Source organism: Chinchilla lanigera, unplaced genomic scaffold, assembly GCF_000276665.1.
Source record: "Chinchilla lanigera isolate Chin_1 unplaced genomic scaffold, ChiLan1.0 scaffold00094, whole genome shotgun sequence".
Taxonomy (NCBI): domain Eukaryota; kingdom Metazoa; phylum Chordata; class Mammalia; order Rodentia; family Chinchillidae; genus Chinchilla; species Chinchilla lanigera.
The window spans coordinates 6646661-6658243 of NW_004955495.1; the positions used below are offsets into that span (position 1 = coordinate 6646661).

The following is an 11583-nucleotide window of genomic DNA, read 5'->3' on the forward strand; positions in this document are numbered from 1 at the left end:
CAGGGCCTTGTGCATGCAAGGCAAGAATACTACCACTAAGCCACATGTCAAGCACCTTTTTTTTAAGTGATAGGGTCTTGCTATGTAGTTCAGGTTAGCTTTGAACTCACTGTGTAATCCAGGCTGCCTTGAATTTACAGAGATCTTCCTGCCTTGGCCTCCCAAGTGCTGTGATCTCAGGTATGGGCCACCACATCCAACTATTTTTCTTTTTCTTTTTTGGGGGGGGTGGGGGTCTCCCTATGCAGTTCAGGCTGGCCTTGAGCTCACTCTGTAGTCCAGGCTAGCCTCAGACTCACAATGATCCTCCTGCCTCAGCCTCCCCAGTGCTGGGATTACAGGTGTGTGCCACCATACCCAGCACTACCTTTCCTTTTGAGGATTATACATTTGATTGGGGTCTGGAAGGAACTAAAGTATGCAGCTGGAACCAGGCATTGGGGGAGGTGCTATAATCCCAGCACTCTGGGAGGCTGGGGCAGGAGGATCTCAAAGGTCTACTTAGCAACTTAGACCCTGTTTCAAAATAAACAAATAAAAGCCTGTGTATGATATAGCTCTTGTTCACATCCTGGCACCACAAATAAAAGAGAAAACCCCACCAAAATGTTTGGGCGTGGTTTTTTTTGGGGGGGTATGTTGTGTATCTGGCAGCCTGGCACTGGGTATTTACCCGTAGGCTGTCGAAGGATGTCTCCTGGCTCCGGGGCTTTGTGAAACTGCTTCTGGGGTTCTGTTGCTTCTCCCAGAGGGCTGAGCGTCCTGGGCGTGGGGTGTGTGCAACGCAGTTGCAGGCAGCTGTCTCTAGCTGCCTGCAGGGTGACTGCCTCCGTGGTGGCGGCCGGCCCTGCCCACATTCCAGAGGGATTGGTTGGGGCGCTCTGCCGTCCCGCCTGCTCCAGCTCCTGGACCTCTGACCCCGGCCAGAGCCCACTCCCTCAGTCTTGGGCACCAGGCAGCAGCTGGCTCGGGGAGGGCGAGGCGGAGGAGGCGCTGGAATGTGTGCAGGGGTGAGGAGGGAGGGGACCCAGAGAGGAGGCGGAAGTGGGGGAGGGACGCCGGCCGGAGAAGGGACGAAAATAGAGGGGGATGGAGACAGAGACAGAAATAGAGGAAGGCTGCGAGTCTGGGGAAGACAGAGAGAAAGACACGCGGGAGGCGGAGAGACAACCAGACGGGGGCGGAGGGAGCCAGAGGCAGCTGGCCAGGCTGGAGGGCCCCAGGTGACGGGCTCCCTCCCCCACCTGCTGCTCACCTGTGCCCAGTGACACTGGAGACGGCCCGCTCTCTGCCCTCCCGGGGCTGGGCCGCCGTGGGTGGAACTGGACTCCTGGGTAGGGCCCCAACGCCCTCGGCCACGGGAGGTGGCCTCCCCAGCTCCAGCTCGGTGAACTCCCTATTCCCAGGGCCCCGCAGAGGAGGGCGGGGTCGCGCCAGGCCCCGTGGGGGCGGCTCTGCCCCGGGCACCCTCGGTCCTGGCTCCCCATGGCGGCTCCTCCTGGCTGCCCACACAAATGACCTCCTGGTCAGCGCTGGCCTTTGGCATCTCGCAACACTGCTGCCAGCTCCAGGTGCAGGCCTGGCCACCCCCAGGAGACTCCGGCCTCTGGCCCAAAGCCCTGATCCCAGTGACCTTCTGCCCTCCTGTGGTCGTGCTGTCACCCTGGAGCACTGCCTGCCTTCGAGGTCACCCCCTTGGCCGAAGCCCTGTGTCCTTCATGCCTCGGCAGGCACACCGTTCTGCTTGGCCAGCCCAGCCCCTCCCCCGTTCCTTTTTTTGTCTTGTTTTTCAGTACTAGGTATTGAACCCAGGGCCTGGGCGCGGAGTTACATCTCCAGCCCTTTTTGTTTTTCTACTTTGAGGCCAACTCTCCCGAAGTTGCTAAGTTGCCCAGGCTTCGCTCCAACTCGGGATCCTCCCGTCCCGTCCCGTCCCGCCACCCCTCCTCCGTGCTGAGATGACAGGGCTGCGCCGCCACGCGCGGCCGCATTCAACCTTCCTCCCCTTTCCCAGCCTCCATCGCTGCCAGTCCTGCCAACCGCCTCCCTGTGAACTGGAACTTCTGCCATGAAAACCACAGTCCTGCCTTCTCTGCCTCCACCTCCCACCAGTCCCCTACTCCTGCCAAGTGTCCAGCCACCTCTGGATATTCTGGCCTCTGCCCCTCACACCCTGCACCTCAAATACCCCCTTTGGGGTCTTGCCAACTTCGCCTTTTCATCCCTTTTCTCCACTAACTTGATTTCTGTTGCCCCTCAAATGCACCCCCTTTCATTTTTTTCAGGCTGTGCCCCTACCTGCAGAACCTTATCTTCCCACAACACCTGGCAAACTCCTATTTCTCTGGCAACGTCTCAGCCCCAAAGTCCCTTCCTCCAGGTGGTCTCCCTTCCCTGATCCCGGGAGCTGCAAGAGGGCTGGACAAGGGTCGTGCACACGCGAGAAGGAGGTGCGACAGGAAATGCCTGGGTGTGAACAGGAGTGCACGTGAGCGCGCCCGTGCCGGGGGTCCACGTGCGGCGCCCCCAGGTACGCCCCCTCTTCCGTCCAGGCCCCGCCGCATCCGTCAGGCGTCGGCTGCGTCTCCCGCCCCCAAGTTTGCAGACGCGCGAGGAGAGTGGAGAGGCGCCTGCGCTTGCGCATTCGCCTAGCCATGCTGAATTCCCGCCTACAGCTGGCCACCCAGCAATGCTATTGGTGCTTACAGATAAGTGAACGGTGCACCCACCAAGGAGACGTTCCCGGGGGCAGGCGTGGCCTGGGCTCTGGACGGGCAGACGGGGGCGGAGGGACGCCCTCCCTGCACTGACGTCAGGCTCCTTTCGCGGCGCGTTTCCCTGGAAACCGCGTTTCCATCTCTGCGGGTTTCCGGGGGCCGCACCCTCCCATTCAGCTTTTTCCTCAATGGGGGCGGTGGGGGGGGCGATCCGAGAAGAAATGGTGCACGGCCAATCCCACCCGCCTGAGATTCCAGCAGCCTCTTGCCTAGTCTGTGCCTCAGTGTACCTTTCCATGCCTTCGACTCAACATTGGGCCTCCACCTACTCCGCCTGTGTGCCTCCCAGGTGCGGGCAGGTGCTATGGATGCGCCGGCCACAGAGAAAGGACTGGGAGTGGGGCTTCTTCCTTCTAGGATCCCCGGGCAGGGCCCTTACCGATGCGACGCCCCCCAGCCCTTGTATTCCTCAGACCCCCCCGAAGACAATCGTGGCCTGATCCCCCCAATGCGCTTCCCGCGCGCTCCCCCAATCCGGAGGCAGGCCTTGACTCCCGGGGACTCCCAGACTGGGGTGGGGGTTGTGGACAGCAAAGGATCTGTTCCGGGCCTGCAGTGTGATTCAGCAGGCGCTTCTATCACATCCTCCATCCTCCTCCCCACCTCGCCCTGGGCTCAGGGAGGTGGTGACTGAGGTCAGGCCGAGCTCAGCCGTGACCCGGGGCGGGGACTGCGGGTTTCACCTGAACTTCTCTCCCCCACTCCCTGTGCCTTCCAACCCAAGGGGCCATTTGCGCCCACGACCTTGAGGCCTGACCAGGCATCTGCTTTGCTCCTGTGGGCGTGGGATGACTTGGGGGTGACTGGCGGTGGGAGGGCAGAAGGCTCTCAGGAAGATATCCCAGACCATCCCTGGGAAAGGAACTGCCCCTTTCCTCTCATGTTCTTTGGGACGCTGCTAAGGAGGGCCGAGGCTTGAACCATCAGAAATCAGATGATCGTGTGTATGGGGTGTGTATGGGGAGGTCACATATACACCCTAATCACAGGCAAGTGCTGTTACTGAGACTTGGTTTTCCTGTCTGTAAAGTGGGAGTATAATTACTTGTAACTCTTAGGTTGCATTGCTTGTTAAATGAGGAAATGCCCTTAAAAGGATTTAGTGGTGGGATGATTATTCTGTGTGCCCAGCCCCAAAAGGTATGAAGGTGAGACCCTCTCTAGAGCTTTTCTCCAGAGGGGCCCTTGGGGAGCCCCAGACTGGCAGGGTGTGCGTGGGGGTGGGGGTAGTTCCCAGCAGACCAGAGGGGACTTGGGGCAGGGGGAAGACAGGTGTTCCCAGGTGGGTAAAGGCTGGGGCAAAGATCTGGAGGTTTTGCCCGGTGAACACGAAGGGCTGGAATGTAGCACGAGGGTGTGGCCGCAGAGGCGCCCTGAGGTCATTGGGGCTGGGTGAGGCTGCAGGGCAAGGCCAGCCTGAGGCCCAGGGCTGGACCTCAGGAGGTCTGGGCTCCTGGGACCTACGCTGGTGGTTGTCCCTGCGATAATACTGAGACTCCAGGAAGAACTTAGGGAGTTTCTCAGGGTTGGGGCCGCCTCCTACTCTTGTGACATAAAAAGCAAGGACCAGGTCTCCCCGGATACTGACTCCTAAGTTCCCGTCCCCACAGCCCACATCAGAGCCGGGAATGGAAAGCGGGTGCGGGTGGGTCCTGCCCAGGGTGTGCAACAACAGGGCAGACCCGCACCCCACACCCCAAGGGCTTCCGGCCTCGGGTGCCAGGAAGTGGCCGCCCCACCCTCCTCCACCCCTGCAGCTTCCTGCCCACCCCCAACCAGGGAGGGGGCGTGAGAAGCGCTAGAGACCTGGCCACTGCACCCTTCTCCCTATACCTCAGGCTATAATGGTCGAGACAACTCCTCCCAAGAGGAGCAGGCCACACGCAACTTGTGTTTTATTTTGTTTATTACTGGAAATCAAGATGTGTGTAGGGCTTTTTTTTTTTTTTTTTTTCCTTCCAATTTTCATACAGCATACTCGCGCGGTGCCAGGACCCCCACAGCCCGACCCCTGAGGGTGGTGTGTAATGCTTTCTAGGGGGGACCCTGAGAGGGAGGGCAGAGAACTTCCGGCCGGTTCTGTCTGGGGCCTCCACCCTCAGACCCGCGGAGGCACGGGCGTTATTTAAAAATCGTTTAAAAAACAGAACACATTTAAATAGGTATACAAGACAGTTTTTCAAAAAACAAATGCACCCCCCTTTTTTTCTCCTTTTGGAAAAAAACCCAAAAAACAAACAAAAAAATAATAATAAAAAAAAACCAAATCCTTGACCTCTACCATCTGGGACCCCATCCCTACCCTCCCACCCCCACAAAAAATTTTACAACTACAGTTAACACATGATGTTCACTTCTGAAACCATTTAACTTTAAACACGGGACGAGGGCAGGAAGGACTTGGGGTTCACCTACAAGAACAAAGGGGAGGGGACCACAGGTGGGGCCAGGTAAGACTGACAGGTGGGGGCGGGCCCAAACTTCCCATAAAAAAAAATTAAAAGTGAATGGGGAAAAAAAAAAAAAAACACAAAAATCCTCCACCCTCATTGAAATGGCCCTAGTAGAGGGTCTCTCCCCCGGTCCCTGGGTCCCAAGACCCCCAGGGCTTGGGCACTGAGTGGGGAGGGTCCTAAATAGACCAGCAGCGGACCCCAGGGGGGCTTAATGCTACACAGCCCAGCCCCATGGGGCGTTCACAGCTCAGCACCCCCCTCCCCAGCTGGCTCCAGAGAATCCCCAGACAGTCCACACCTCATATCCCTCAGGCTGGGCTGGAAAGGAAGAAGGGGTGGGGGGCATCTCCCCAGACCCCTACCTTTTCTCTCCTGGTTTTCAAGCCATTCCCAACCAGTATTGGCTCAGTCAGAAAATTAATAAGTCTATAAATAGTCCCCAAACTCAGGCAAGAGGTCAGGGAAGTGGGATGTGGGGGTGGGGGTGGGGGTGGGGACAGGAGGTGGAGGAAAGGGGCACAGTTGCGGCCGGCGACTGGAGAGGGTGGGCCAGGGCTGGTCCCCGTTTCCATTTTTGGCAGGAAAAGGTCCCCAAGGACCTTTGCCTGAGCCCAAAGCATACCCTCCACCCCCAGCTCTGGGCCAGACTCTGCTGAACACGGATTTACATGGAAAAAAAAAAAAAGAAAAAAGAAAAAAGAGAGACCAAGGAAAGGACAGAAGTGGAAAACAGTCCCCTCCTGTGGCTTTGCTCCCGGTGATATGCGGGTCCTGCTGGCCCGGGGTGGAGGCCAGAAGCCTGCAGTAGGGGGGTGGGATGGAGTCTTGTCTCCGCAGCCCCCTCCCCTCATCTGTAAAGTGCATAATGAGGCGTCTACATTTTTGACTTAAAACCTGAATGGGTGCGGGGAGGCGGAGGGCGGGAGGGGTGAGGGCGCAGCGGAAGAGGGGCAGGGGCGGCTTCCTGGCCTCCTCCCTCCTCCAGCCTGCCATCTGGACAGCCTGCTACATATTGGAGCTGGGGAAAGTGGGAGGGAAGGACCCAGCGCCGCCGCCGCCGCCGGCAGAGACAAGAGGTGGGAGTGGGATGCAGGAGGTACCACCACGGTGAGAATTTAAAAAAGAAAAAGGCTGGTAGGTGGGTCAGGAGGGAGGTGACCGCCTGCCCTCCAGAGCTGGGCCTTGGCACTGGGCCGAGTGCGATGTCTTGGTGGTGGTGGCAACTCGGCTCGGTGCATGTCCACCTTGGGCCAAAGCTTGAGGAGGGGTGAGAGTGTGCCAGATCCTAAGCCACCACGAACTCAGACTGGAGGTCAGGGTTCACTTCTGGCTTCCAAACAGAGTCCTCGAAGTCAAGGCCCAGGCCAGAGGCCTCACTGGGGCTGCTACCTCCCCCGCTGCTACTGCTGTCGCTGCGACCAGCCTTCCGGCTGGGCGGCCAATGGTAGGGACCGCGGGCGTCCCGACGGGCCTTCCTGCGCAGGCGCTTCTGCTGCAGCAAGAGCTGAAGTCGCTCTACCTTGCAGCGTGTGGCCCGATTCTCCGTCTGACGCAGCCGATCCCCTGTAAAGGAGGCAGTGACCCGTGATTCCCCAGGGCCCCACAGGGAGAGGCCCGAGCCCTCAGAAGAAACACAAGACACCTCCCCCTGCATCTGCCCTCCCTGGTGACATTGAGGAGAGCCAAAGGCATCTTGGGAGATCACCCCTGGGTGGATATTAATACTCATTTTTCTGTTCTGCAGTACTGGGTATTGACTCTGGCCTTTGAGTTGCACTACCACCCCAACTCTTTTTAATTTTGAGATGGGGTCTTGTTAAGTTGCTCAGGTTAGGCTTCAAACTAGCAATCCTCCTGCCTTAGCCTTCTCAACTGCTGGGATGAATTACAGGCATGGGCCACCATGCTTGGTTTCTAGGAACTGCATTTTTGGGGGGTGTTTCGGGACAGGGTCTCCCTATGTCCTTCAGGCTGGCCTTGAATTTAGGGCCATCATTCTGCCTCGGCCTCCCCAGTGCCGGGATTACAGGCGGGCACGTCCAGCCTGGCTTCCTTGTATTTCCTTATGTGCTAGGACGTGAGGTAGGAAGGGTGGGCAGGGTGGGTCTACCTTATCCTTTTCCGACTCCTCCAAGGGATAGGCCCCAGGAAAGCCCCGAGGCCTGGGCCTCAGTTTCCTGCCTTTATGAGCAAGGCTATGGACGCTGCAGTGATGAATGGCTGGGGATGCCTGCTAGCCACAACAGTGACCAGTGTCCTGTCGGCCTCTGGGTGGGGAGGTAACCAGGCCACCGGGGAATGATGAGTTGCTCTCCCAAGTGCTCGAGATGCTGGAGGACCCTGCCAGCCCCACCTCTCCCGCCAGAACTGACTTGGTCATTCATGGAGGCGCCCAATGCCATCTGGAGATAGTGCCTGGGGGAGGAGAGGAGGAAGTGGGGCTGGAGCCCCCTGGGGAGCTCACAAGGACACTTTGTGGCCAAACACACACATGCCTCCTTCTCTCCCAGCCTGCGCCTCTTGGGGGGAGCTGCAGCTGCCAGTCCCCAGTGGGACAGCTGCTCTGCTGCTCACACCGCACACAGAGGGGCCTTGAAGAGCCAGGCAGATGGGTGTGGACGAGGGACCTTGGAGGATGGCCACTTACCAGGGGGCTTACACATGCGTATCTGGCTCTGGCCTTGCAGCAGGGAGGCTGAGGTTGCAGCCGCCAGCTTCTCGCAGGAGGTAGTTTTGGGGGTGAGGTCGGGGGCTGGTGAGGCAGGTGAGCACTGCGCGTGGCAGCGGAGCTGGGTCAGCGAGGGGGGCATGCCCTGGTAGTGCCTCGTGGCACTCAGGAGGTCATTGAGAATCTGGAGGATTGTGCCGATGTCGCGGCGTGGCCGCCCACTGCTGTCCTGACAGTTTGGGTGCAGCGTGCCTGTGGACAGAGGGGTGAGTTCGAGGACAGACCGTCCAGGGAGCAGATGCAGAGCAGCACAGGCACTCAGGAATCGTAAATGCTTGTGCTCCACCACCATGGTGCAAGTGGGACCCCCCCAAGACGTGACACACACGCATGCACACACATAGGTCAACACGGGCCTGAATGTGTGCAGGGTCAGAGGATGGGTAGGGTTACTCATGTGCTGCCACACCTACCAGAGAAGGTCCCTGAGAAGACCCCCGGGGCGTGGTTCACGAAGCTCTCGATGACAGCGCCGGGTTTGCGGGATCGGGGGGTAGGACTGCCCCCCGGGATAGAAGGGGTGCTGGCTCCGGGGCTGACGCTGCTGCTGGCAGGTGGGGAGCAATCCATCTGCTGAAGAGAGGGGAGCTTGTGAGGGCTACAGTCAGGGTCGGGGTCCAGAGATGATTCCCAGTCTCAGGTCTAGCCTAGGGCCTAGACATAACTGGCTGGTGTAGGATCTACATACAAACAACCCTCAGTCTGTGCTCAACCCACCAGCCCAGGTCCAGAGATAACTTGTAAGCCCAGGATCAGGGTTATTACCCATGAGCCCAAGGACCAGAAATAACCCAGAGTTAACACACCACCCACCATGCTAGCCATTTGCAAATTTCACTCGCTCAGGGTCACAGGATAACCTACAAGCCCAGGGTGAGGGCTGACCCACTGGGGCAAGGTCCGCAGATAAAAACTCTCAACCCTGATTCAGGGGACAGCACTCGATAGGAAAAATGCATCTGGGGCACAGCGCCCCACCCCTCTCAAAGTCTGTGGCCTCTGGTTTCAGGACAAACCTTACCAGATCTTACCTCAGGGCAGGTGGCGGAGGCTGCGTGGGATCGGAAGGTGCCGGCTGTGACAGAGGCGGGAGAAGGGCTGGTGGGCACTGGGGGAACGCGGGCGGCACTGGACACTGGCCGGCAGGTCGAGGACACGGGGGTGGCTATGCTGGACTCTCCGCGGGTAGCAGTGGCTGCAGCAGCTGCAGCAGCCAATACATGGCGGTGCTGTAGTGGGGCATGCTGAGCCGCAAGCTGCAGCTGGACGAACATCATGTGGTCCCCGACCCGCAAAGCCAGGGTCAACGGTGAGCGGCCGGACAAGAAGTCACTGACCTGTAGAGAGAGGGGCCTTTCAGCGAGGGGTTCCACCTGTGGTGCCCCCAGCCCGGCCCAGCCCAGCTCCCCTCCATTGTGTGACCTGGGGCCTCTCGCCGCCCCTCTCTGGGCTCTGGGGTCCCTGTCGGTGCCACGGACGCTTAAATAAAATGAATCTGTATTTCCGGAAGCCTTCTCCGCCAGCCCGGCCCGGCCCAGGCGCTGCTGGGGGCTGTGGGGGACAGAGGCGGGTCAGACGGGGGAGCCCTGGCCCTCCCTGGGCGGTCACTGTCCTCAGCTCTCACCTCATACCTTTCCCAACCCTCTTGGGTTCCCAAATCCTCTCTGCCTGTGAATATGGGAGGGGGCTCGATCTCAGGCCCCCTCCTAGCTAAGTCACCCAGACGAGTGGGCGAAATTCCTGGACAAATTCTTCTGTCCTAACCTTTGCTTTCTCAAGATAAATATTTATCTGTCCTGGGCGGGGCAGAGACCAAGGGGGCGGCAACATCACTTTGGGAAAGGGGCCCTGACCAGGTCCCAAGGGGCTGCGTCCCCACGGGTGTCAACAAGAGCTGGCGCTCACAAACCCTCAGCCCTGCCCTCCTGCATGGGGGGGGGCGGGTCCCTGGCTGTATCTGACCCTGGCTGCACTGAGCTCCCGCCTCCCCCCCCCCCGGGGGGGGGCTGGCCAGCGCCTTGTTCTCCCCAGGGGCTGGGATAGGGGGGTGGAGGTTTCTGAGAAGTGACACAGTAGATGACTCAGAGCCTACCGACCGCCTCCCAGATCTGCCTCCCAGATCTCCCTCCCCTCTGCGCTGGCAGCAGCTGGCTGGCTGGCTGGTGTAACCTTCTGTTTGGGGCCGTGGGGAGAGGGACAGCAGCAAAGAGGTGATCCATGGGCCCACCCAAGCCCCAGTTTGCACAGCACCCCCATACCCCAGAGATTCCCTTGCAGGCAGAGGCTGGGGAAGCTTCTGAGAGCAGCTGGGGTCCCCCCCTCACCCGCCCTGCAACTTCCTCCCTCGGGAAGGCCAATGGGCGGGCATGACTAGGTGCCAGGCAAGGAAGCAACCCTGGGGAGCCCAGTTTCACCGCCCAGCACACCCCCATCTCCCTCCTGATGCTGGCACCTGGGGAAGATGGAGAACCAAACACACCCAGGGGCCCCCCTGCCAACCACAGCCCCCACAGCACAGGGAGCTGTTCACACTCGCCCCAGGAAATCACCTGTCCCCCCACATCCGGATGCAGGGACCCCTGGCTCTCTCCCACACCCCAGCTCAGACCACCCCCCCATCCCCACCCCACCCCCACGCCTGGCCAGGGCAGGACGCTACATGCCAGCTGGCAAGGGGCTGGCTGGGGAGGGGGTGAGGGCCTTGGGCTGGAGGGAGAAGAATGTGTGACTGGAGAAGCAGGTTTCCTGTGGCGGCCTGGCCTGGCCTGGCCTGGCCTGGCCTGGCCTGGTCAGCAAGGCCCAGGAACCTGCCCACCCCTTCCCGGGGCGGGCAGCAGCCTGCTTCCCCCACCCTGGCAGCAGGCGGATTGCTGAGGCCTGTGTCACCCTTCTGGGAGGTGGCCAGGGCCCGCATCTGAGGAAGGCCCAGCCTTCGCCAAGAAAATGAGAAAAAGAGAAGGAAAAAAAAAGGCTTCAACAAAACCAGGAACCAGGGTTAGGGCCAGCCCCAACCTCCCTCCTGGCAGGGCTCGCTAAATATTTTCCTAACATCCTGTCTCAGCCTCCCTGGCCCTCAGGCTGGGCGCCCCCGCCCCCTCCCATTTACCCCCTCCCACTTTCAGGGCAGAGAACAAAGGCTAGAGAGAGGAGGTGGAGAGGAGTGGTGGTGTGGTGACTCCCCACCCCCTCACAATGGGGTCACTGGAGGAGGAGAGAGTGTCACCCAGGCCAGCCCCTCCTCCGGGCCAGCCCCTGGCCCCACCTTCCCACTCCAGCAGAAATTCAGAAAAGAGAAACTCTAGATGTCAGTTTAGGGAAGCCAGTTTTTTGGGGGGAGTGGGGGTGGAGGAGCTCTATGGTTGGAGTGTGCTGGGCTGGTAACCAGGCCCCCGGTGTGAGCACTCCCACGAGTGGGCCAAGGTCACCCCACAGGCAGGCAGGCTGTGAAGGCTGGATCCCCTTCCCTCTCCATGAGAGAAAGCCCTCAAGGTCAGGGGGGAGGTGGAGAAAGAGGAAACCCAGTGACCAGTCAAGCTGGCACCAAGGAGGAGTGCACGTCCCCTCCCCTCCTCAAGCACCCCATACCCTCCCGCTTATCTGGAGTAGCCTGCGTCACTCCCCC

General features: G+C 59.9%; 1 protein-coding gene and 1 long non-coding RNA gene across 4 annotated transcripts in view; one reads left to right on the forward strand and one right to left on the reverse strand.

Moving 5' to 3' along the window:
- The first annotated feature begins 714 nt into the window (after window positions 1–714).
- On the forward strand, window positions 715–5926 carry LOC102009731. The gene is made up of 2 exons (XR_264167.2): window positions 715–1010; window positions 2286–5926. It is a non-coding gene; the product is annotated as an uncharacterized LOC102009731 (long non-coding RNA).
- The window catches only part of Midn (midnolin), a 10516-nt gene continuing 3603 nt past the window's right edge, over window positions 4671–11583 (reverse strand). Inside the window, exons 5-9 of one of the 3 annotated variants that reach the window (XM_005405987.2) lie at window positions 9384–9512; window positions 8993–9298; window positions 8375–8531; window positions 7881–8153; window positions 4671–6796 (exon numbers count right to left, since the gene is read on the reverse strand). In XM_005405987.2, the coding sequence (XP_005406044.1) occupies window positions 6519–6796; window positions 7881–8153; window positions 8375–8531; window positions 8993–9298; window positions 9384–9512 (1143 nt within the window). In that variant the 3' untranslated portion in view covers window positions 4671–6518. Of the gene's footprint in view, window positions 6797–7880; window positions 8154–8374; window positions 8535–8992; window positions 9299–9383; window positions 9513–11583 lie in introns of all 3 variants that reach the window. The other 2 variants (XM_005405986.1, XM_013505297.1) reach the window with 2 other exon arrangements.